This window comes from Hyla sarda, chromosome 7, assembly GCF_029499605.1.
Source record: "Hyla sarda isolate aHylSar1 chromosome 7, aHylSar1.hap1, whole genome shotgun sequence".
Lineage (NCBI taxonomy): Eukaryota > Metazoa > Chordata > Amphibia > Anura > Hylidae > Hyla > Hyla sarda.
In genome coordinates, this window is record NC_079195.1 from 38,868,733 (window position 1) to 38,894,564 (window position 25,832).

The 25,832-nt window shown below is 43.0% G+C and overlaps 1 protein-coding gene and 2 pseudogenes across 1 annotated transcript in view; 1 reads left to right on the forward strand and 2 right to left on the reverse strand.

The window, feature by feature from the left end:
* Positions 1-4,185: 4,185 nt before the first annotated feature.
* SFRP5 (secreted frizzled related protein 5) overlaps positions 4,186-25,832 on the reverse strand; it is a 110,099-nt gene continuing 88,452 nt past the window's right edge. The window contains exon 3 of the mRNA XM_056531163.1: positions 4,186-8,986. Coding sequence (XP_056387138.1) covers positions 8,640-8,986 — 347 coding nt within the window. The 3' untranslated portion in view covers positions 4,186-8,639. The remainder of the gene's footprint in view (positions 8,987-25,832) is intronic.
* On the reverse strand, positions 17,746-17,835 carry LOC130283559 (U2 spliceosomal RNA; annotated as a pseudogene).
* On the forward strand, positions 18,862-19,012 carry LOC130283567 (U2 spliceosomal RNA; annotated as a pseudogene).

Genomic DNA, 25,832 nt, shown 5'->3' on the forward strand with positions numbered 1-25,832 from the left:
CACTTATCCCCTATCCACAGGGGTTATAAGAAGCTAAAGGGGTTATCCAGGATTTTAAAAAACAGAGCTGATTTCTTCCAAAAACAGTGCCATGTCTGTCACCGGGTTGCGTGTTGGAATTTCATCTAAGTTTCATTAAAGCAAATGGAGCCAATTTATAATTCCACACACTCCCTCGGGACAGACGTGGTGCTGTGTTTTGAACAAATTAGCTCTGTTTTTGTATTCCTGGATAACCTCTTTAAAGGAAAACTGTCAGCATTCTCCCCCCACACTAACCATCTGTACTGGCTGGTAGTGCGGGGGAGGCTGATCAGTTTGATCCTTATCATGCCCGGATCCGCAGCGCCCTTCGGCCATAATCTTCTATTTTCGGTATTTTCAAATGAGGTGCTAACTGGCACCGGCTGGGCTAACTGGCACTCTGACGTCAGTGCTGCCTGCCGCAGCGCCGCCCAGCTCATCAATATTCCTCTCCCTCCACCTCTCCCTCTTCTCCCCGCTCTGTAATGAAGAGAGAGGGGAGGAATATTGATGAGCTGGGCGGCGCTGCGGCAGGCGGCACTGATGTCAGAGTGCCAGATAGCACCTCATTTGAATATACCGAAAACAGAAGATTAAGGCCGAACGGTGCGGTGGATCCAGGCACAGTAAGGATCAAACTGATCAGCGTCCCCCGCACTACCAGCCAGTACCGCTGGTTAGTGCGAGGGAGGAAAGCTGACAGTTTTACTTTAAAGGGGTTCTCCACTGCCCCAGCATCCAGAACGTTTTGTTCCGACCGCTGGCTGCAGGGGACATGACGTCACGGCCACGCCCCTCGTAATGTCACGCAACGCCCCCTCAGTGCAAGTCTATGGGAGGGGGCGTGGCAGTCGCCACGCCCCCTCCCATAGACTTGCACTGAGGGGGCGTTGCATGACATCACGAGGGGCGTGGCAGTGATGTCACGACCCCTGCAGCCAGCGGTCGGAACAAAACGTTTCGGGATGCTGGGGCAGTGGAGAACCCTTTAAGTACTGGAGTTCCCCTTTGATGACATATGCTAGGTAGGGACCCTGCTTGTTACCTATTTGAGTTATGACTAGTTTTCTATGATCTTCATAGAACGTGCACCAAATAAGGACAGACCACACTCGGTTTTAGCAAAGGAAATAATTTACTTTAAAACTTGATAAAGACACACAATATTACATGATTAAAGTTATTTCGTAAAGGGTCAGAGTCAGTCGTGAAGTACAATGCAAACTTTACAAAAGCAATACCGATGTGGTGGTGAACATGCACGGAACTTAAAGGGGTATTCCAGTGAAAACCTTTTTTTTTTTTTTATATCAACTGGCTCCAGAAAGTTAAACAGATTTGTAAATGACTTCTATTAAAAAATCTTCATCCTTCCAGTAGTTACCAGCTGCTGAAGTTGAGTTGTTCTTTTCTGCCTGACCACAGGGCTCTCTGCTGACACCTCTGTCTGTCTCAGGAACTTTCCAGAGTAGGAGCAAATCCCCATAGCAAACCTCTCCTCCTCTGGACAGTAGGGCTCAACCGATATCAATTTTTTTAGGGCTGATACCAATAATCTGTGGAGGTTAAGGCCGATAGCCGATAATTTATACCGATTCTGGTATAAATTATCGGCTATTTATCCCCCAGGTGACGCCGCTGCAGAACATTAATTTAAAGCGGGCGCTGGGGGCGGGGGCGGGGCATGAACGGATTATTGCCGATACCGATAATGTCCAAAATCATGCATATCGGCCAAACCGATAATAGGTCGATCCCTACTGGACAGTTCCTGAGACAGACAGAGGTGTCAGCAGAGAGAACGGTGGTCAGACAGAAAAGAACAACTCAACTTCAGCAGCTGATAAGTACTGGAAGGATTAAGATTTACAAATCTGTTTAACGTTCTGGAGCCAGTTGATTTAAAAAAAAAATATATGTTTTTTACTGGAATACCCCTTTAAGGTTACAAGCTGAGAAGATAGGTGAAGAGATTTTTGCTTATGTTCTGTATGGAGTAGCATTATCTTTATATTTCATGTGTTTTATGTACTAGATGCATAATGACATTTGTAATAAAAAACAAATCTGAGTATAAAACATTTACACATATGGATAACACTGGTGGGATACATTTGTTTTCCAAAAAAAAAGGACTAATAATTTTCCAGTAATATTGGCATCAGGCGATGGCATACATATCATAGGAATAGATTCCGGGGCCCTTGGATATAGAGAGGCGGTAGTCTAGGCATGATTGATCCCGCGCCATTGATCTGTGTCAGGAACTGTCCTGAGAATGAGCAAATCCCTATAGAAAACCTCTCCTGCTCTGGACAGTTCCTGACACAGACAGAGGTGTCAGCAGAGAGTGCTGTGGTCAGACTGGAAAGAACTACACAACTTCCTGTAGAGCAGTGTTTCTTAAAGGGGTACTCCCATGGAAAACTTTTTTTTTAAATCAACTGGTGCCAGAAAGTTAAACAGATTTGTAAATTACTTCTATTAAAAAAATCTTAATCCAATACATTTTATGGGCTGTATACTACAGAGGAAATGCTTTTCTTTTTGGATTTCTCTGATGTCACGACCACAGTGTTCTCTGCTGACCTCTGCTGTCCATTTTAGGAACTGCCCAGAGCAGCATATGTTTGCTATGGGGATTTTCTCTTGCTCTAGACAGTTCCAAAAATGGACAGCAGAGGTCAGCAGAGAGCACTGTGGTCATGACATAAGAGAAATCCAAAAAGAAAAGAATTTCTTCTGTAATATATAGTCCCTAAAAAGTACTGGAAGGATTTAGATTTTTTTAATAGTAATAATAATAATTAATAGTAATTTACAATTTACAAATCTGTTTAACTTTCTGGCACCAGTTGATTAAAAAAAAAAAAAAAAGTTTTCCACAGGAGTAACCCTTTAAGTGCGGTCCTCAGGTACCACCAACAGATCATGTTTTTTGGATTTCCTTAGTATTTCACTGGTCTTATAATTATAGTCAGGGAACCAGGCATCACCACAGTTATAAAACCCATGAAAGACTAAGGAAATCCAGAAAACATGACCGATTGGGGGTACTTGAGGACCGCGCTGGAGAAACACTGCTGTGGAGCATACAGCAGCTGATAAGTATTGGAAGGATTAAGATTTTGTAATAGAAGTAATTTACAAATCTGTATAATTTTCCGGAGCCAGTTGATATGGAAAAAAAAATGTTTTTCACCGGAGTACCCCTTAAAAATAATGGATACTTTACCCTTATAAATAAGTACTTTACCAGTACTTATAAGCTGCTGTTATGATCCACAGAAAGTTTTTTTTTATTTTTTATTTCCTTTCTGCCTGACCACAGTGCTCTCTGCTGACACCTCTGTCCATTTTAGGAACTGTCCAGAGCTGGATAGGTTTTCTATGGGGATTTGCTTCTGCTCTGGACAGTTCCTAAAATGGACAGATGTGTCAACTGAGAACACTGTGGTCAGCCAGAAAGTAAATTCAAAAAGAAAAGAACTTCCTGAGGATCACACAGCAGCTGATAAGTATTGGAAGGATTAAGATTTTTTTAATAGAAGTAATTTACAAATCTATTAAAAGTAAATGGGGCTCAAAGGTCAAAGATATGACACGCCCCCTCCCATAGACTTGCATTGAGGGGGTGGGGCGTGACATCATGACATCATGACGTCACAAGCTCCCGGCACCAGCTCCAGCGTTCGGAACAGTTTGTTCCGAACATTGAGCAGCGGAGTACCCCTTTAAGTCCAGGGCCAACGCATCCGTCTACCAGGAGATTTGGGGGCACTTTATGCTTCCTTCCGCAGACGAGTTGCATTACTGAAATAAATGAACTTTCGCACCAAATTCTAATTTTTCAAGTTTCACCTGCATGAATGTTCTGGCTGGCACTAGGAACACTCGAAAATGTGCCTTCTCATGGACGGCAATGCATTTTCGAGCAGAATCCGTAAAAAAAGAATAGACATGACTATATTTTCTGCGGACGCTAGAATTGGAAATTTTGCTGTGTGCACAGTGCAGCAGAATCCCATTGAAATAAATGGGACTCTGCTCCAGTGGAATTTAAAGTGGAATATTCCAGCAGAATTCCACTTGTAAATTCCACTGTGTGATCGTAGCCTTAGACCGACTCTGCAGGAGCAAATCCCCCCCCCCCCCCCACGATCAGACATCTTATCCCCTATCCTTTGGATAGGGGATAAAATGTTTTTGCCCGGAATACCCCTTTAATTCCACTCCGGTCTTTAGTTTTGCCAGCGCTTGTCTGCTGCTTCTGTTGTCCCTTTCTCTAGGACTTATATTGGGTTGTCACTTCCCTATGAAGGCAACACACCACTGTGGTCATGGTCTTCTGATCTACCATCTCTATGGACTAAGGGGCAAAAGAAGCACAAGGGGGATGAAAAGGGCCAGATTCAGGGAATTTGGGGATCACATAGAAGTTTAAACCAAGACACCCCTTTAATGTTTCTAAATTTAAAATGAATAATATGAATTTTGGAAAGACATCTTATAAGGTATAACATAGATATCATAAAGTATTTTTGCTGCTGCTTGTTTTGTCTTATTATTTGTTTGTTGGATCCCATGAATATGAATATAGTATTAGAAGATTATATCATCTGTTCCCTTCTATATGCATAAAATATCTCACCTATAATTGTTGCATGCAACATTTTTAGCCCTTATTCACCCATGATTTTACCCAGCTTGACCAACATACCTGGTAACTCATATAGAGGACATCACATATGGGTACAATCATACATGGCCAGCTTCTGACCAGCTTTGGCCTACACATCAGATCTTTAGCATCTCCTGACAATGATGGTATGATCCATAGGGTGGGGCCATTGGGTAAAAAAAAAAATGCTGCCAAAACATATTTATCATTGCTTTCCTGTCTGCCCAAATTATAAATTCACCAAAAATCCATTTGTTTGTGGGTATGAAGTCTTCTCCCATAGCATGTCCTTTTACTATTTGGTGGTTGAACAGTTGCTCAGTACTACAATTCCCAGAATGCATGGTTTTTCCTTAGATCTTCACCACAGTCATCCCCTGCCTATTTCCCTCCCACAGCACTCCTGCCAGTTCCCTGCCCAGAACTGCTTCAGATTTCAGTAAACAGCAGACTGTTGCTCTTCAGTCAGTAAATCTGCTGCACCTGCTGCATTCATTGCCCATCTGCTCCTCTGCCTGTGGTATTGTTCAGCACAAGGCAGCTTGCTGTAAACACACACATCATTCTCCCCTAAGGGTAGGGTCACACATAACGCATCCTCAGCATATTTTATGCTGCGGATCCGCCGGTGACCTGACCCATGCTGTGCTTCCTGCTGCTGCTGAAAACCAACCAGGCCTTTGAGTTAATCACATGATACTGTTGTCACATGATCAAGTCACATGTTTTGTTACCCAGAGAGCACCAGCTAACCAGGTGACCTGCAGCTTGACCTATTGGCTCCTTGCTCAGCCCCCCTTTATAAGAAGGGAGGTACTACAATCTCTCTCTTTTTGCTCTTGTGATTCATTCTCTGCTGAGGTCAAGTCCAGTCCAGATGTCTCAGAGCCAGTGTCCAGCACATCTGGAGGCCTCAAGCCTAACCTACAGCCACATGTCAGTAATTCAAGTCGTCTCTGTCTGCTGTCACTATCTTGAGTCAAGTCAAGTCTATTATAGTCAGCGTGGCTGTCCTAAAGTCTGTCAAAGTTACTGCAAGTCCCAGCAAGCTGCGAGGTCCCCTTTGTTACTGGTCACCTTTCTGGGATCCTGGTCTAGCTGTAGAGACTGTACCATCTGTCTACCTCAGTAAAACTACCGTTAACCCTGACCTGACCTTGCCCTGCCTAACTAGGACTAGTGGAGCTATCTTTCGGTGGTTACATAGGCAAACCACGCCCTGGCATCACGAACATTTAGGGGTTAATACCATCTGCCCCTGGGCTACAACATCTGCCCCATACACCTCACATCGCACCATGGGCTACTCAGGAGTGATGACATCACTCAGGGGGTGGGGCTAGAGCTCAGAAACAAGATCCACCATTGCCTCCTAAGATAGTATAGGATGATGCATCGTCTTTTACACATAGCTTTCTAGAAATGTATCATTCTTGTAAATGACTTAGTAGTCCAGCATTGCACTACCCCAACATCATAGTTTTAAAGAAAATCTTGTGTTGGACCCTTAATTAAGTTTGACCAGGTCTAGAAAGAATCAAGGCAGAGCTCCATTTCTGCAATGTTAGGCTATGTTCCCATTTATAAAGTAGCCCACATTTTGGATATTTGGAGTTTTGGATTCCCATTACAAACTGTATGTGCTCAGGAATGAACTGAATGTAGTCACTTGTAGACTACGTTCATTGAAATGGGTTAACATGGCACAAGTATGCTATGGGATATGTTGACTCAATGGGGGAGATTTATCAAAACCTGTGCAAAGGAAAAGTTGCCCAGTTGCCCATAGCAACCAATCAGATTGCTTCTTTCATTTGGCAGAGGCCTTGTTAGAAATGAAAGAAGCGAACTGATCGGTTGCTATGGGCAACTGGGCAACCATTCCTTTGCACAGGTTTTGATAAATCTCCCCCAATGTTCTTGTGGTATGCCAACATTAACCTGGAATGTGGACTATTTTGTAGGGAATAGGGTGTGAACCAGCACTGCTGTCCTGGAATAGTGGTTGAGGTCCCAGTGGTCTCAAACTGTGGCCCTTCAGAGTTGCAAAACTTTAACTCCCAGCATGCCCGGACAGCCAACGGCTGTCCGGGCATGCTGGGAGTTGAAGTTTTGCAACATCAGGAGGACCACAGTTTTCGACTTTTGTTCTAACCCAATAGCTCCTTCCAAGCCAACAGTGTAACAATGATCCACAAGGCCCAATTTCCAAGGATATCATAGAGCCGACGCCATCATAACTATCTTTAGCATAGCAAGTAGGTTTAGTAAGTTAAGGGTATGTGTATTCTACACCAAAATCCAAGTACAATCCATCCATGAACCTCATCCTTTCCATCATTTGGATTTCAATGAGGAATAGTGGAAGGTCACTTTTTTAGGCAGATTCTGTGCCGAAAAGCTCACGGGTTAGCCCTGCTGAGTTCGGATTCGCGACATTTCAATGCGGAAACATTTGACCAATGTCAAAACAACAATCTAAAGGTTATAATAGAAGCTTAGCCCAAATGTTCAACCCTACAATGCGTTATATGTCGTCAATCGCGTTGTCAATACACTTGCATATTGTTCAGAGGTTCCCACCAGCAGTCCAGGATTTAAAGGAGTACTCCGGTGGAAAACAATTTTTTTCAAATCAACTAGTGCCAGAGAGTTAAACAGATTTGTAAATTACTTCTATATAAAAATCTTAATCCTTCCAGTAGTTATCAGCTGCTGTATGCTCCAGAGGAAGTTGTGTAGTTCTTTCCAGTCAGACCACAGTGCTCTCTGCTGACCCCTCTGTCCATATCAAGAATTGTCTGGAGCAGGAGAGGTTTGCTATGGGGATTTGCACCTACTCTGGACAGTTCCTGGCATGGACAGAGGGGTCAGCAGAGAGCACTGTGGTCAGAAAGAAAAGAACTACACAACTTCCTCTGATATGTACTGGAAGGATTAAGTTTTTTTAATAGAAGGAATTTACAAATCTGTTTAACTTTCTTGAGGCAGTTGATATGAAAAAAGTGTTTTTCACCCGAGTACCCCTTTAAGCTTTACCGTGTTTCGATTCCAATGGAGTAACTAAATAAAATCTGGAATGTTGGTGGGCCTAGAGGAGTGTATTGGGGACCAATGTGAAAGACGTTTATGTTGTTCTAGTTGCAGACTCTTGTATTTTTATGTCATTGTCCTAGGAATGTGTAAGAGAGACTGGAGACAATTATATGGGGGAGGCGCCTTGTTGGTGAAGACGCTGGGCAAATGCCCTTTTTTGTGGCCTCCCTATTATACCACCTCGACAACTGGCATCTTACTTTGTGTAGAAGTGGGCCCCAAAACGATTTCTATGTCTGGTATGATAATAGACATGCCCATTATGTACCAAGGTTGTATCTATTATTGGAAATTAGAGCAAACAGTGACAACTAAAAATGTCCGTGTTCATATTCTGTATCTGTGAATATATATATACTCATGTAGTGAAGTTTTCCGGCAGAAGAATCTGACGTCAGACTATGATTTATTAGAGAATATTCGGGCCAGTCACAACTCCAACGCTTTCCTGTAAATACTATATTTCCCTTTCACCATTACTGGCTTAAGTCCTAATGCATTTTGCCTAAGGGAATGATATACTGCTGCTTTTAACCACCGTGACAATGTTAGACTTAAACATTTTGTTCCAGGTATTCTTCCTCAACCACGTACTTTGTGTTTCCAATTGAATCTCTGCATTCACAGTCCGTCCTTTCCCTATTTACCGTGTCTGTCTTGCAATGATCCTATTCTTCACCCTCTCAGCCATATCATTCAGTATGACTACCCTAGTAACTCTTTATTCTTATTTTTTATTTGAAGCTGAGTATGCTATGTTACTGCTATTGCTAAAATATAAAGTCCATTTGGTAAGGCTAGGTGAAGGCATCACGGAAAGTTCTCCAGATCTCGACCTTTAGCGGAAGGAACCTATGTGTGCACCATGGGAAAGGGTCTCAGAACAGGGATAGGTGAACATGAAGTTCACCGCGTACTTCATGTCCTTGCTTTTCTTGTCCCACTTGTAGATGGCGGTGAGCAAAAGCTTATTTTCCACCTTCCGACCCATGATGAGGAAGCTCCCGCTCAGGTTGTCCAGCTGAGGACATTGGCATTCCACTGCGTTTTTAATGTACAGGACGAGTTTGCGGAACTCCTTCCTCTTGAGTTTTCCAGCTTTTAGTACCTTCTTCTTCTTCTGGGCCGCTATGAGCTTCAGATCCCCGTTCTCAGTCTTCGCCTCTTTGATACGCATCCGTACAACTGGAATGAATTCAAGAAAATAAAGAAGTCAGTCTCATAGGAAAGTTAAGTGCATACGTAACCAAGTGTTGGAGTTGCTGCCTATTTTCCTTATCTTGAAAGTAATTCATTCTGTTTCAAGAAATGGGGGGGGGAAACTAAAGTGCTTTTTAAGCTGTGTTCAATGTGCCAAAATATTACATAATGGTGCGAGTGAGGCTTCTCATAGTGTACATTAAGTAATGTTCTCTCTACGTGTGATAGCTTATTGATGGATTAGCTGGTTTTCTAGTCATTTTAAAGAGATTTGATATTCTGATGCATTTGTCGAGGTACATTATGGTGGGAACCTTGGCTTGAATAGGAGTATTGTAACCAAGTATTTTAGTCATTGTGATTTTTGTTATACCGAAACAAGAAAAAAAGGTTGTCTAGTTTAGAAAACACATTCCATACACTATATAAGGAATACATAACTTAATAGAGGGTGGTGGTGGTGATGGTGGTGGTAATAGTAATGGTGGTGGTAATAGTGATGGTGGTGGTGGTGATGGTAGTGGTGGTGGTAATAGTGATGGTGGTGGTGGTTATGGTGGTGGTGGTAGTAATGGTGGTGGTGATGGTAGAGGTGGTGGTAATGATGGTGGTGATGGGGGTTATGGTGATGGTTGTGGTGGTAGTGATGGTGGTGGTAGTGGTGGTGGTGATGGTGGTGGTGATGGTAGAGGTGGTGGTAATGATGGTGGTGATGGGGGTTATGGTGGTGGTGGTGGTGTGTTAGTTGTTCTCAGGATCTTCATCTCTTGGCCAGGGTGGAGAGTGGTTACAAAAAGTATCTCAATCTGGAGGACCTGTCTTATCCAGCATTTTTAAGTATTTAATTTTAGCTTATTAGTAAAACAGTGTAGTTATGATTATAAAAGAGAATACAAAAAGAAAACCTAAAAGAAGACTAGCAGGTTTAGGATACTTCATGTAAATGTTGTTAAAGGAAAAAATCTTAGACAGAAAAGAAAAATAATTATAAACATATATATATATATATATATTATATATATATATATATATATATATATCAAAGGATAAGACAGCATCAGGGATGGACCTCTGTGCACGTGGTTACCCAGGCTGCCAGCCCAGGATTGAAGTACAGCAAGTCCAAAAATCACTGCACCAGTCAGGTCTTGGATCATGAAAGAAGCTGGAAATCTTTATTCTCAAATAAAGTGCAACGATGCAGCAGCAATAGCCTTTGTCAAGCATATATATTTTATATATATATATATATATATATATATATATATATATATATATATATATATGTATACTGTCAGTCCTTATTAGTTACTGGACAGGACACCCCCACCAATCAGATGACTTCAGCAACTGGGTCCCATTTACATGAAAGGGAATGGGCTGGAATACCAGGCACAATCACTACCAAAAAAATTTAACTATGTTCAACAATAAGGAGGATGTGGGGGTTGCTTAAGTGCCGCAATCCCTCAGTCAGCAGATTGAGGATGGTGTCTGGTCTTGGACCAACACCAATTTGATACTGGTGGCTTCAAAACATGATGAAGGTGAACATAAATAGCAGCACTTTAAAATACACCTCTATTTTATTTATAATATACTACTATATTTCTGCGGTGTGCAGCCAATCCACTGGAAACCCAGTGTGAATGAAGACAGGAAATGATGGCAGACATTCCTTCCTAGGCCATGATTCGCCTCCAATGTTGCTGAATGGACACCCTACAATATTTCAAAATGAACTCTTTATTACAATGTTGCAACGGGTTTCTTGGTCATACTGACCACTTCATCCGGGGCTTGTGGTACACGACCATGTTTTACCAATGATTTATGGGAAAATGATAGTAGATTCCACTCAAAACATTTTGAATCAAATTACATTTTATCAAAAATATGGATATGTGCAGCTCACAATAAAATAAATGAGGTTAACTGAAATACTCAAGCGCTGCGGAATATGTAGGTGCTATATAAATAAATAAATACTCTCTCATCCAGAGAGTGCTAGAAAAATTCATAATATCTTAAAGTTCTTCAGTCCTCAATTTACCATCCGTCTCAAGTACAGATGTAAAATGAATGTCTGGAAATAGGACAATGTGCAGTTAAAAAATAATATTTATCAAAAAATGGGCAATTCGTAATACAGATATGTGATAAAAACACAAACTGCAGGGCCCTACGGTTGTGTACTACTAATAATATCGCTCTTCTACATGCATACAGATAGCTGCCTATATTCAATGTGCTTTATAAAATTGGATATACCGCATTAATGCTCCAACTGATGTTGGACTTACAATCGCCTGCTATATGTACTAGGTAGCTAATTCAGGTTGCAACATGTATTCTGTAACATAGTATCACAATACCTGTATCTTATATATATATATATATATATGCACAACAATCAATGGTCCACTATAGCAAAATGAGGACAGCTCACCCAGATTGGAGCACCATCTGTGCGCGGACCCGCCGGACCCGCCTCCGGCTTCTCACACGGCAATCTCAGGAAAAGAAATATTGTCCAGCATTCGGGTGAAGTCCAACAGGGTATGACTTTATTCTGAGACTTGCAAATACACAATTAAAACACTCTGACACGTTTCACGCTTTTGCGCCTAGTCATAGAGTGATGATGCTATGACTAAGCGCGAAAGCGTGAAACATTCAGATTGTTTTAATTGTGTATTTGCAAGTCTCAGAATAAAGTCATACCCTGTTGGACTTCACCCAAATGCTGGACAATATTTCTTTTCCCAACAATCAATGGGCCTCTATTTGTTAAGAGCAAGTCCTGGAAAGGAAATAGTTCTCCTTTGGCTATTAGGCAAATCCTGTAAACAAAGAAGGCCCTCTGATTTTTTGGTGTTATGCAAAGATCCTGTAAACAAAAAGACCGCAGTGTTCTTATGCAAATAATCCCAGCTCTTAGAATGATGCTGAATCAGATCCTGTAAGATCCTGCTGGAGACGGCGGTAGAAGTGCACCTCGGTGCGGCCGGGGCTTGCTATGGCGGGGATCTCCACGATGTGTGACGTGTGGTGGTTGGCTGATAGCAGGTCAGCTGACCGGGAGGGCGGATTCTGAGTTCTATGAGCCAGGTATATACTCCGTTACTTTTGTTCTGTGTCTGGCTGACAGGATCAATGCTCTGTACAGTGGTCCCTCAACATACCATGGTAATCCGTTCCAAGTTAACCATCGTTTGTTGAAACCATCGTATGTTGAGGGATCCGTGCAATGTAAAGTATAGGACAGTGGTCTACAACCTGCGGACCTCCAGATGTTGCAAAACTACAACAACCAGCATGCCTGGAGAGCCAACGGCTGTCCGGGCATGCTGGGAGTTGTAGTTTTGCAACATCTGGAGGTCCGCAGGTTGAAGACCACTGGTATTGGAGGTTATACTCACGTTGTCCCCGCCGCTCCAGACCGTCACCACTGGTCACCGCTGCCCTGGATGTCGCCTTCCATCGCTGTCGCCGCGTCCCTGGGGTGTCCCCGCCGCTCCGGCAAGGCCTCTGCTTCCCCGGCATCCTCGCTCTCCATCGCCGCCATCATGTCACTACGCACGCCGCTCCTATTGGATGACGGAACGGCGTGATGATGACGATGGAGAGCGACGACCATACAGGGGATCCCGAAGAGGACGCACTGGAGCCCCGAGGACAGGTAATTGATCGTCAGCGGACCACACGGGGCACCGTAAACGGCTATCCAGTGGTAGCTGAAGCAGTCTGCGCTGCCGGATAGCCGTTTATGCGATGGCCCCGACATACAAAAGCATCGTATGTTGATGCTGCCTTCAACATGCGATGGCCTCTGAGAGGCCATCGTATGTTGAAATGATCGTATGTCGGGGCCATCGTAGGTCGGGGGGTCACTGTATAGGCAATTTATCAGGGCTTGCTGGTGGCAGTAGGGGCTTATCTTATAATAGTATTGCGGTCCCTTCTCTGCTGCTAGTAGAGGAATGACTTGAAATAAAAGTTCCCTTTGCAAAAGCGCAGTAATAGTCCTCCTCCCAGAAGGATCCCTATTGTGATGCAGTAGAAAATGGTTTGACAGAGGGTGTTTGGGATGAGGGTGTTTGGGACATCCTTTTTTAATATTTTCAATGTGTTCAGAGGTTCTAGTTTTCAAGGGTCGTTTGGTTCTACCTATATACTGCTTGTTGCAGTTACACTGTGAGAGGTATATTACCCCCTTTGTGTTACATGTTATTAGATCGGAGATTTTCCATTAATAGGAATTGGCAGTAGAATGAACCTCTAGTGTCTTTCTTTGCCCATTTGTTATGCGGCCGTTGGAACACATACCACAGCGGAAAAAAACATTGGTTGTTAAAGTGTACCTGTGGTCAACAAAAACTTTATATAATGTAGATAATACCATTATATGTATATTTTGTAATATACATTGGTTTAAAAATATGTATAATTTTGTCCCTGCAGCTATTGCATGTGTGTCTCTGTGAGAAGACCAAATACAGGAAGTGAGGGTGGACAAGCAGGGCTCTGTGCACTGAGGCTCTATAACATGGTACTGGTTCATACATCAGGATGATTGACAAGCCAGGAGCCCGCACATATCCCTGCTTATCCATCCTCACTTCCTGTATTTGGACTCATTATAGAGACACACAGACAATAGCTGCAGGGACAGCATTCTTTCACCATATATACACCATTTTTAATCAATGTATATTACAAAATATACATATAATGGTATTATCCACACGTGGAGCACTTTCCACTCCTCTTTTCTAGGATCATAATATATAGTAGTTATACACCTTCCCTGGGGCTATGTTTAAACATGGCTTTTTTTATGTATTTTCTTTGCTTTTTGGCTGTGATTTTTCTGAAATCGCAAGAAAATTATGTTATTTTACCGTGATTGTACAAATCATGGGAAAAAAAAAAACTAAAAATGTTTTTTAAACAATTTATAAAAAAAATCACAGCAAAACATGGCCAAAAAGCAGTAAAATTCAACAAAAATGTGGTAAAAACACTACATTTGAACACAGCCTAAAGTCTCAATTGTGAACAAAGTTCAAAACAATTTATAAAAAACAATTTATAAAAAAAATCACAGCAAAACATGACCAAAATGCAGTAAAATGCAACAAAAATGTGGTAAAAACACAACATTTGAATACAGCCTAAAGTCTCAATTGTGAACAAAGTTTTTTATTTTACCATAATTGCACAAATAATGGAAAAAAAAAACTAAAAAGGTTTTTAAAACAATTTATTAAAAAAAATCACAGCAGCACATGGTCAAAATGCAGTAAAGTGCAACAAAAATTTGGTACAAACACAACATTTGAACACAGCCTAAAGACTCAATTGTGAACAAAGTTCAAAACGCTTTCGCCTCGTGTCAATGTTTTTCTAAAAATCACAACCTGAATACGAAAACACATCAAAAGTGCACATAATGCGACCTGACCCCAACCTTCTTATATGTTTCTGCAGTTTAGGCTGCTAGAGCCTAGCCAGGTGATTGGGTGACCAGGTGCAGTGATAAGACTCCACGCCCTCTCTCTGCAAAGCCAGAGAATTCATGGAAAATGTAAACAGCAGTAGAAAATCATTTCACTAAGTAAATACAAATCAATATGGAGCCAAACCCATGCCTTCCTCATCAGCTATATAAGAAAAGAAAAAAAAGAATATATATATATATATATATATATATATATATATATATATATATATATATCTATATATGAGTGTGTATTCTTTTTTTTTCTACTGCTGAAAAAAAAATATATATACATAAATGCTGTATTTATATATATATATATATATATATATATATATGTGTGTGTGCATTAGAAAAAAAATTATATATATATATATATATATATATATATTATTATTATTATTATTTTTTCTATATGTTTTTTTAAGCTACAGTATTGTAGACTAATGTAACGGTTAAGATGAACCATTGATATCAGATCATTTGGGAGCACCCTCACTGATCAGCTGGCTAAAGCAACCGGGTCCCATTTGAAATGGGTTGCAATACCAGGAACAACCACTACAAAAAATATGGAGCTGTGCCCGGTAAACAATGCAGAGGATGTGGTGGTTGCGGCAGCCCCAGGTCTTGGCCAAACACCTATTTGATACTGAGGTCCTCATAGCACGATGAAGGTGAACACTTATAATATACTATATTACTTCAAATTACTTATAATAACGGTATAATATCACTGCGGTGTGCGGCCCAACCACTGTAAATCCAATGTAAATGAACGCAGGAAATGATGGCAGAAACTCCTTGTTAGCCCGGTGTTTGCTCTCTTGTGGTACATGGCCATGTTTTACCAAGGATTTATGGGAAAATAATAGCAGATCCCACTTAAAACACCGGCCACAATTTTGGATCAAATTCCAGTTTCACCTCATGAAGTGAATAGTCCTGTCTTATTTCTTCAGTTCTTATGTCAGGAAACCATCTTAAATGCGAATAAAAGTTCAACAGGCTACATGAATCCTGTAGGTAACATGAGCCTTTAGTGCAATGTGTCCCAACCAGGGTGCCTCCAGCTGTTGCAAAGCTACAACCCCCAGCATGCCCGGACAGCCAACGGTGTCCCAACCAGGGTGCCTCCAGCTGTTGCAAAGCTACAACCCCCAGCATGCCCGGACAGCCGTTGGCTGTCCGGGTATGCTGGGAGTTGTAGTTTTGCAACAGTTGGAGGCACACAATTTGGGAAATACTGGTTACGTGTCACATTATGTGAAAGATGTCACGAAACACAATTTATTTGCAAACCAAATGGCTAATTCGGAAAGAGCCAATAGACAAAAATTGGCAAATAATTACAAATTGCGCATGGACACCATGGGGGAGATTTATCCTAACCTGTGCAGAGGAAAAGTTGCTGAGTTGCCCATAGCAACCAATCAGATCGCTTCTTTCATTTTTCAGAGGCTTTTTCAAAAATGAAAGGAGCAATCTGATTGGTTGCTATGGGAAACTCGGCAACTATTCCTCTAGACAGGTTTTGATAAATCTCCCCCTGTGTGTTATGGTAGTTATAATGTGGAGAAAAGGGAGAGCGCTTCTTGGTGTGATAAAAGAGAGATACTCAGTATAAAAATAAAATAAGACAGCAGCTTACCAGATTTGGTTGCGTAACGTCATACCCAACAATGGTAAGCGCATCAAGAGGTAGTGTATCCGCAGCCCTCCGGCTAGGCAAGGTATTCAATCAGTCTGGCTTCAAGGAGAACGCCGACTCCACGTGGCGCAGGATACAAAAGGAATGGAGATCAGATAAAATCGAGATAGTTTATTTCCCAAGATTTATTTTTTTTAAGAGCCGAGGCAAGTGCTCTCTATCACCCAAAGTGCAAGAAAAAGTGAAAACGTGTCACACTAAAAAAAAACGTGCACAAAGGATGCGGTCTATCGCTAAGCCCTTCTCCAACAGGAGAGAGGCCCCCCAACAAACCTACCCTTCACCTCCGGGCCAGAAGGCACCTGCAAGGATCCAGGTTCGATGCCCCTTTTTTGCCGAAGCTACTAAGGGGCCGAAAATGCTCCTGGCTTCAACCTAGGCGTTAACCAGGGTATCAGCCAAGGAGTCTTATACTGATGGCAAGATGCCCAGGGATTGCAGGGAGGTGAGGAACCAAAAGGCCACACACACCTCCCCTAGACCGCTAGGAGGGACACCCAGAAGGGCTACCGCATCCTGACAATCCTGTGTACAAATAAATACACAAACGTGGCACAGTGACAAAACATAAAAATTATAAAGAAGTGAACGAGTGCAGATATACTGCCCGGTCATCCGGCCAGATCTATAAAAAATTGCCCTGATCCTAGCCAGAAGGCCGGGATACCAAGGGTGAGTGCCAAAGGTGAAGAGTATGGTGCAGTGTGTTTTTTTAATTTTTTAATTTTTTTTTTAAGAGCCGAGGAACGTGCTCTCGAATCACCCAAAGTGCAAGAAAAAGTGCAAACGTGTTACACTAAAAAAAAACGTGCACAGAGGATGCGGTCTATCGCAAGCCCTTCTCCAATAGGAGAGAGGCCCCCAAACAAACCTTGCCCTTCGCCTCCGGACCAAAAGGTACCTGCGAGGTTCCAGGTTCGATGTCCCTTTTTGCCGAAGCTTCTAAGGGACCACAAATGCTCCCAACATCCCCCTAGGCATTAGCCAAGGTATCTGCCTGCAGAGCTGATAACGGTAGGTACCCTGCCAGAGCAGGAGTACCCGGGGTGTTTGCAGGGAGGTGCGGAACCTAATGGCCACACACACCTACCCTAGACCGCCAGGAGGGACACCCAGAATGGCTACCGCATCCTGACAAATCCTGTGGACACACAACACGCAAAAAGTGACACAGTGAGACAAAAAGAAATAAATAAGTGAATATGTGCAGATATACTGCCCGGACATCCGGCCGGATCTATAAAAATTTCTCTGATCCTAGCCAGAAGGATGGGAATCAAGAGGTGAGTGCCACAAGGGGAAGAGAAAATGGTGCCCATGCTTCAACTGAGCCAATACACCCAGTGAGTTTCGGCACCTCGGGTCACCACTCCCCGAGGCACTAAAGTACCTCAGCTCTAGACCCTCTCAGCATCATGAGAGGGTCTGAGAGGGTCCCGGAGGTAACAGGTCACATTAGGGCAGCCGTCGAGCTGATTCCTCAGAACCATCCCTGGAACACCTGCTCCCTACCATGCAGCAGCCACCCCCATCAGCTCCATACTGGCGTCGCCTGCCACCAGCATTAAACTGATAAGAACAGATACTACACTTGATCTTAGCCAAAAGGCGAGAAGTTTATTTTCCAAGATGCCACACGTCTGGCTGCGGGAAAGCAGCTTCATCGGGCATGACAGGGAATAGGTATTTTATAGGAGCAGTATTTTGTTACATTGGTATAAGGAGGGGAGAGGGAACATTTGTAATAAGGAATGTAATATGACAATTACAGGAGAAACATATCAAAAACATGTATCAAAAACAAAAAAAATTAACAAAAAGTAAAGAATTGTATTTACTCAAGAGTGAAATGCATACATGCATGCATGCACACGTACGGCAATAGGCGTGCATGCATATATGCACAAACGTGCAAACCTATAACAATATAGTCACTATAACATACACAAGAAGTGCATCCATAGGGTAGGAAAAATCAAATATGGATATTATAGTGACTATATTGTTATAGATTTGCATGTTTTGCATTTCACTCTTGAGTAAATACAAGTCATTACTTTTCGTATTTTTTTTTTTATATTTGTCCATATATGTTTTTGATATGTTTCTCCTGTAATTGTTATATCACATTCCTTATTCCAAATGTTCCCTCTCCCCTCCTTATACCGATGTAACAAAATACCACTCCTATAAAATACCTATTTCCTGTCATGCCTGATGAAGTCGCTTTCCCGCAGCGAAATGTGTTGCATCTTGGGAAATAAAGGACGCAGTGTGGCTTGCCAGGAATCGTGATCAACAGGGGAAACATGTCCGTCCGGGACTGCCGCAGGTTCATCAAGAACCTGCTTAGAGACTATTCCATCTTGGACAGCCCGGCCGTTGATGAGGAAGAAGAGGAGTGAAGACCCCTCTCCTTCTCCCATGTCTCCCTGAAGATACAGCATTGTTTTGTTGTTCGATCTCTTGTGCCTTTCTATTGCAGGATTGAGCTGAATGTTAGAGTAGCATGGTGTGCGATGTATAGCTTAGGGAACCTTTGCTGTGTATTGTAATATCATGCTTTGTGTGACTGTAATTTATTGTACGACTTGTAATGACTGAACGGAAAATAAAGCTCTTTCAATCAAAAAATTTTGGGAAATAAACGCTTCCTGGCCTTTTGGCTAAGATCAAGTGTAGTATCTGTTCTTATCAGTTTCATGCTGGTGGGGATGGGTGCTGCATGGTAGGGAGCAGGTTTTACCGGGGCTGGTTCTGAGGAATCAGCTCAACGGCTGCCCTAATGTGACCTGTTACCTCCGGGTCTCACCATGAGGCTGAGAGGGTCTAGAGCTGAGGTACTTTAGTGCCTCAGGGAGAGGTGCCCCCGAGGTGCCAAAACTCACTGGGAATACTGGCTCACTGAGTTGAAACACGGGCACCATAATCTCTTCACCTTGTGGCACTCACCTCTTGATTCTCGGCATTCTGGCTAGGATCAGAATTTTTTTTATTTTTGCTCTGGCAGGGTACCTACCGTTATCGGCTCTGCGGGCAGATACCTTGGCTAACGCCAAGGGGGATGCCGGAAGCATTTGTGGTCCCTTAGTAGCTTCGGCGAAAAGGGACATCGAACCTGGAACCTCGCAGGCCACTTTTGGTCCGGAGGCAAAGGGTAAGGTTTGTTGGGGGGCCTCTCTCCTATCAGAGAAGGGCTTGCGATAGACCGCATCCTTTGTGCACGTTTTTTTGTAAAACGTGCACAACGTTTGAGTAAAATGTTTGCACTTTTTCTTGCACTTTGGGTGATTCGAGAGCACGTTCCTCGGCTCTTAGATAAAAAAAAAAATCTTGGGAAATAAACTACCTCGATTTGATCTGATCTCCATTCTTTTTGTATGCTGTGCCACGTGAAGCCGGCATTCTCCTTGAAGCCAGACCGATTGAACATTATCGTAGTTATAGCAGTCATCCTAGGAAGGAAAGTGCCTAAAATATTTTTTAAAACATTTAAAGGGGTATTCTAGGATTTTTTTTTTTATTTGACTATGCTACAGGGGGCTGTAAAGTTAGAGTAGTTCATAATATAGTGTCTGTACCTGTGTGTGATGGTGGTCTCGCAATTCTTCTGTGATTTTTGCCCCAATGTTTATTTTTAACTGCATACAAAATAAGTGTTGTCTCAGGTTTTCCCAGGTTGCGGTGCGGCCCGAAACATTACATCATCAGTCAGGTGTTCAAAGGGAGCCTGTCTGTGCTTTAATGGGTGGAGCGACCGCTTGGTGGGAGGGAGATCATTCTGCAAGAATTGAAATTTTGCAACAGCTGGAGGCACCCCGGTCAGAAAACACTGGTCTATTGCATAGAAAGGATCACTGGTGTGTTTCAATGGGTGGGGTAGCTGAGGTGGGGGATGGAGGCTGGAAGGGGGCTTGGCACCACATGGAGGTGGCATGCCTGGGCTCACCCTTCTCACATTTGACTTTAGGGCCGACTTGCGACACCTACAGTAGCAGAACTACACGTCAGCTCATGGCTGGAGTATTTTTTTTTTTTGCAATGGGCGCAAGGGCAGCCACAGAGCTAATAGATTTACTTCTGGCGGAGAGACAATGGGCAGAGCTTGCAGAGCACCAAAATGTTGAACATAGTTTAAAATGTTTACATGTTCTTTTATATTATGTAAAAAAAATGTATATAGGCAACACCCTGCATCTCCCTTCAGAAAGTTCAAAAAGTTTCTACACGTTTACATTTTTGTTGGAAACAATAAAAGCAAGGGTAGTAGTGTCTGGTCATGTCTTGGCGAGTCATGTGACTAGTTTTGTCTAGCAAGCTGACTATGAAGAAAAGTGATGTCATTTGTTTTGAAATAGAGTATTTAAACAAAACTTTTTTTTTTATGAATGTCCCTCAAAATTTCCCCTCCTAATCCATTCCCCCCAGATAATTAGATTTTTTCTATTTTCAAAATGTTTTTTTAAAATACTAGAAAAAATATTTATACTTCATTATGATGGAACAACAATTATTTAAAGTTACCGATATAAAAAAAAAGGTTTAAAAAAAATAAAAAATAAATGAAATTTTAAAAGGACTGCATGCTCTTTCGCATAAAAACGTGGCTGGCTACTTTATAAAAATTTGGATTAGCAAGAGTTAATGAACTCCAGGTGTTCGCCTGATATGGCTTAGAGCGCTCGCAGGCTATGTGCACCCTTTTTATTTAAATAAGCAAATTTATGTTCATGGGTCAACGCTTCATAAAGTCTTGCTTTCATTACCTACATCTTGAACAAGCTGATCTTTCGTGCTGACAAGGCACTACACTTGTGCTATTGTGAGTCTCCAGACTGAAGCAGCCCAGCTGGAAGCATCCAGGAGTGACAACTCCAACATACCCGCCTTCCAATTCATTACACTAATATCCATCCATCTTGGTGGCATAAAGGAGAAATTACTGTGTGGTCCGTGACCACTAAGCATGGTCCTTACCTTTTAGGTCTTCTGCCAGGAGACCAAGCCAAGGTCCAGTTTTCCAGCTGATATTAAAGGCTGCACTCATGTCCTATCCGAATATTAGACCTAACCTTGTCTGGGTTTGCATAGCAAATATAGACCGTTGGCCAAATCCCATTTTTGTGCCCTTAAGGCCCAATAGGAAGGTGATAGTTTCCTAAGACTGCCTATAAAAGGCCTGTAAACATCTTATTCCAACGTCTCTGTACGTTGCGTGCCAAGCTCCCGGCAGACCTCCCGCACTGAATGCAGCTTGTACCCTCTAAGTAAAGACTAACAACATTGTCGAGGTTGTCTGAGAGCTACTGTACCGTCTATGGATTTGTGAAAAGATGTAACTCATACTCGCCTCTCGGAGGACTGCAGTATGGGCTTGGAAGGGGCACATTCAAGTGACACTCAGATTTCGTGTAACGTTCTTCTCTCAATTTGATTTACTACAAGGACACTGAGACATGGGTGGTAGCATAAAAAAAAAGCAAAAAAACAAACAAAAATAAATAAATAAATAATAATAAGCAACTGTGCTATAGGTCTTCTTTTTAAGAAAATTTAATTGTTCTGTATGCATAGCCATGGCCACAGACTACAAACAGTCTTATACGAAAACAGGGAAGGGAAACGCGGTCTCTGGGTGAGATAGTGTGGGACCGGGTGCTCTATTCCCAGCAAAATCACAGTCGAAAAAAGGGCTCACCCACACTAATTTACCGCAACAACTCTTCTTTCTTTATACAATGGTCCCTCAACATACGATGGTAATCCGTTCCAAATGGACCATCGTTTGTTGAAACCATCGCATGTTGAGGGATCCGTGCAATTTAAAGTATAGGACAGTGGTCTACAACCTGCGGACCTCCAGATGTTGCAAATGGCTGTCCGGGCATGCTGGGTGTTGTAGTTTTGCAACATCTGGAGGTCCGCAGGTTGTAGACCACTGTTAGAGAAATTTGTACTTACCTGTCCCCGCCGCTCCGGACCGTCACCGCTCGTCACCGCTGCCCTGGATGTCACCGTCCATCGCTGTCGCCGCGTCCCCGAGGTGTCCCCGACACTCCAGCAAGGCCTCTGCTTCCCCGGCATCCGCGCGCTCTGTCGCCGCCATCACGTTGTTACGCACGCTGCTCCTATTGGATGACGGGATGGCGTGCGCAGCGACGTGATGACGTCGATGGAGAGCGCCGACAAGCAGAGGATCCCAAAGAGGATGCTCCGAAGCCCCGAGGACAGGTGAGTGACCATCACCGGAGCTCACGGGGCACCGTAAATGGCTATCGGGCGGCAGCTGAAGCAGTCTGCGCTGCCGGATAGCCGTATATGCGATGGCCCCGACATAAAAAAGCATCGTATGTTGATGCTGCCTTCAACATGCGATGGCCTCTGAGAGGCCATCGCATGTTGAAATTATCGTATGTCAGGGCCATCGTAGGTCGAGGGGTCACTGTATATGTAATTCTTCAGTAATACAAAAGCAAAGAACAGTATATGTGTGGACCATGCAAAGTCCGCAGGTAGTTACAAGGACAGGTAGCCGGCGTCTTAGAATTCCACGTGCAGCTGCACTGCCATACTTCTTTAGCCGTCTCCGGTCACTGAAGGACAGGTGAGAACGTATGCTACGTTTCAGAGGCTACGTCTCTGAAACATAGCAGAAGTTGGCTGTCCTGCGGACTTTGCATGATCCACACTGGGTGATTTTATACTGTTCTTTGCCTTTGTATTACTGAAGAATACATATATAAAGAAAGAATGTGAAGGAGAGACAGCACCAATCCTCACAGCGTGTGCAGGTGATCATCCGAGAATGCCAACCCGGAAAAGCATATAGAATCCAAAGTAGATACAGCACCAAGCAACTGGAGACTCAAGTTTTAAGATGGAGTGTAACTTTTAGTCGCTACCCAATGTGCAACGTTTCGGCAACAAACTGCCTTTGTCAAGCATTGTCATGCAGTTTGTTGCCGAAACGTTGCACCTTGGGAAGCGAATAAAAGTCACACTCCATCTTAAAACTTGAGTCTCCAGTTGCTTGGTGCTGTATCTACTTTGGATTCTATATATAAAGAAAGAAGAATTGTTGCAGTAAATTTGTGTGTGTGAGCCCTTTATTCTACACAGACTACAAACAAACTGTATGTAATCTGATCCAGCACCTATACTTATTTCCATTGGTGCCCTACTTTTTGATAGCTTAGCAAATGTTTGTTAGCAAGATTGATCAAAATGATTGATGGTGACCTACACTCAGTACACTATACTATTGGTGGAATGCATTACATTATGTACATCCAGGAGCAGGGACTCCTGTCAAAGGCTGCCCTTCCTTCTACTGTGCACTGAGAGGCAAAGCATACAGTACTAAATGGCTCGCCTCTCACGCGCTCATTGGGATGGGTGCGAGAGTGTTTGTACAGTCTGCTATACTTTGTGTGTGGTGAGTGGCGACGCACCCAGCATTGTCTCTTACCTCCAAGTCATTGTACATATTTGTTAGGCCGGAGGTGAGATGTAGTGACTGAGCAGTGATGCATACAGCGCTGTACGTTTTGGGATGCCACTCAAGTACACCTGTCTAGATTGCCAGCAGGCTGTGGTACCAAAATGTTGCACCACTCATGTTAACAGTGGATACATACAAGGAATGTGTACAACTTAGGCTGGGTTCACACTACGTTTTGTAACTACGGTTCCCGTATACGGCTGGGAGAAGGGGTGGGCAGGGCTAAATCACGGCGCCCGCACTCAGCCGTATAGGGGAACTGTATTTAATGCATGTCTATGAGCCGACCGGAGTGAACCGCAGCCTCCGGTCGGCTGCTTTTTCAGCCGTATGCGGTTTTCCGACTGCAGGCAAAAACGTGGTCGACAACGTTTTTGCCTATGGTCGGGAAACCGCATACCTGTACCATATGGGCAATACCAGGGGCCAGGGGCCAGTGGGCAATTACAGCAGCATTAGGTACAACTCACAGCCTGTTCCCTGTTACCTCCAGTGTGGCTAAGTACACATACAATGGGAGGAGGGAAGAAGGCTATGTGCTCCACCCAAGTATCCATTTTATGCTGGTGATCGCCCTTAGCAACGGACCACAAGCGCAGGATCTGCTCCCCCATAGCATAAATGGACAACTGCATTTGGGGTTGAGCATTTCCTGCCATTTGAAACCACGTTTTTTCTTGTTGTTCGAATCTTATACTTGAAGGTGTGTAAACTCCAAATCTAATGCGCCTTAATCACTATTATAGGCAGCATTAAGGTCCACCAGTGATGCCGGCAACATATCAGCCAACTTGGATGGGGCTTATAGCCTTCCTCCCTCCTCCCATTATATGTGTGCTCAGTCACACTGGAGGTAACTGGGAGCAGGCTGTGAATCGGACCTAATGCCGCTGTAATTGCCCACTGGCCCCTGGTATCGCCCATACGGCACAGATAGGTTTAGTGTTAGGTCCCGTGCCACTTGTGAAACCTTGGAGTTCGTATGTCTTTCATATAAGGATATACTGGCTAATGTCTCAATTTTAACATCATTTTGAGGGTTAGTTATATGTTACTGTCTACATCTAACACAGTAGTGCACCTAAATTTATGTATGCTTCCAAGATGAGCATGACCTGCCGGCTCAACCAATCACTGGCCAAGATGCGGCACCACTGTGGTCAGTGATTGGCTGAGCAGGCAGGTCCTGCACCAAGTGATTGTCTAGAAAGCAGGAAAAAGGAGAAGATTAGGAGACCATGAAGCTGCAGGGACCAGTGGAGGACTGGGGCTTGGCAAGTATAAGTTTTGTTTTTCTATTTTCCCCACACCCCAACACCATATTATTATTATTATTTTTTCAAAGACAGGCGGATAACCCCTTTAATATATTGCTGGATTGTACATTTAGCTTAAAGGGAACTTATCACCTTATTATGCTGCTGCCCAAACCACGGAGTGTGGGACAATAGGATTGGGGGGTTAGTTCCCATGGCTGTTCCCTGCCCCAGCGACTCTGAGTGACGCTTCATTCCATATCTGTGTATAGGGACACATTGCTCAGCCATCAGGAGCCACCCCAATGACTTGTTAGCGGGTCCCAGCGGCTTTTTAAAACTATGAGTTCTCCGAGATGCCCATAGTGTAACCCTAACCTTATCATGTAGAATTGCTCCGAACCCCTTCAGATAGAGGAAGTGTTGGTTAAATAAGGTCACCAGATATAAGTCTATAGCCATTCATTTTTATAAATATTTTGTCATAGCTTTTTTTTTGTCTTTTCTTAACATTTGATTAGAACCTGGCAAAGCATATGACATAAAGAAAAAAATAATAATAATAAAAAACATGCTTGTCGGCAAAGCATATAACATAAAGGGAGAAAAAAAGCATGCTTGTCGGCAAAGCAGGGAAATCAGTAAATCTAAAAGCACATAATAAAATAATTGTTCCTGACAGCGTCACGATTCACTGGGGCCAGGGGGGTTGGAACCCTTTACTATGTCTCACATTGTGGTCGCATACATAGTAAATAGCAGATGCAAGTGCAAAAAACATCAAAACAGAGCATGTCCGAATTACCAGCTGAAATGTACCAAACAGAGACCGCATTGGATTTTACAAATGAGTTGTGACA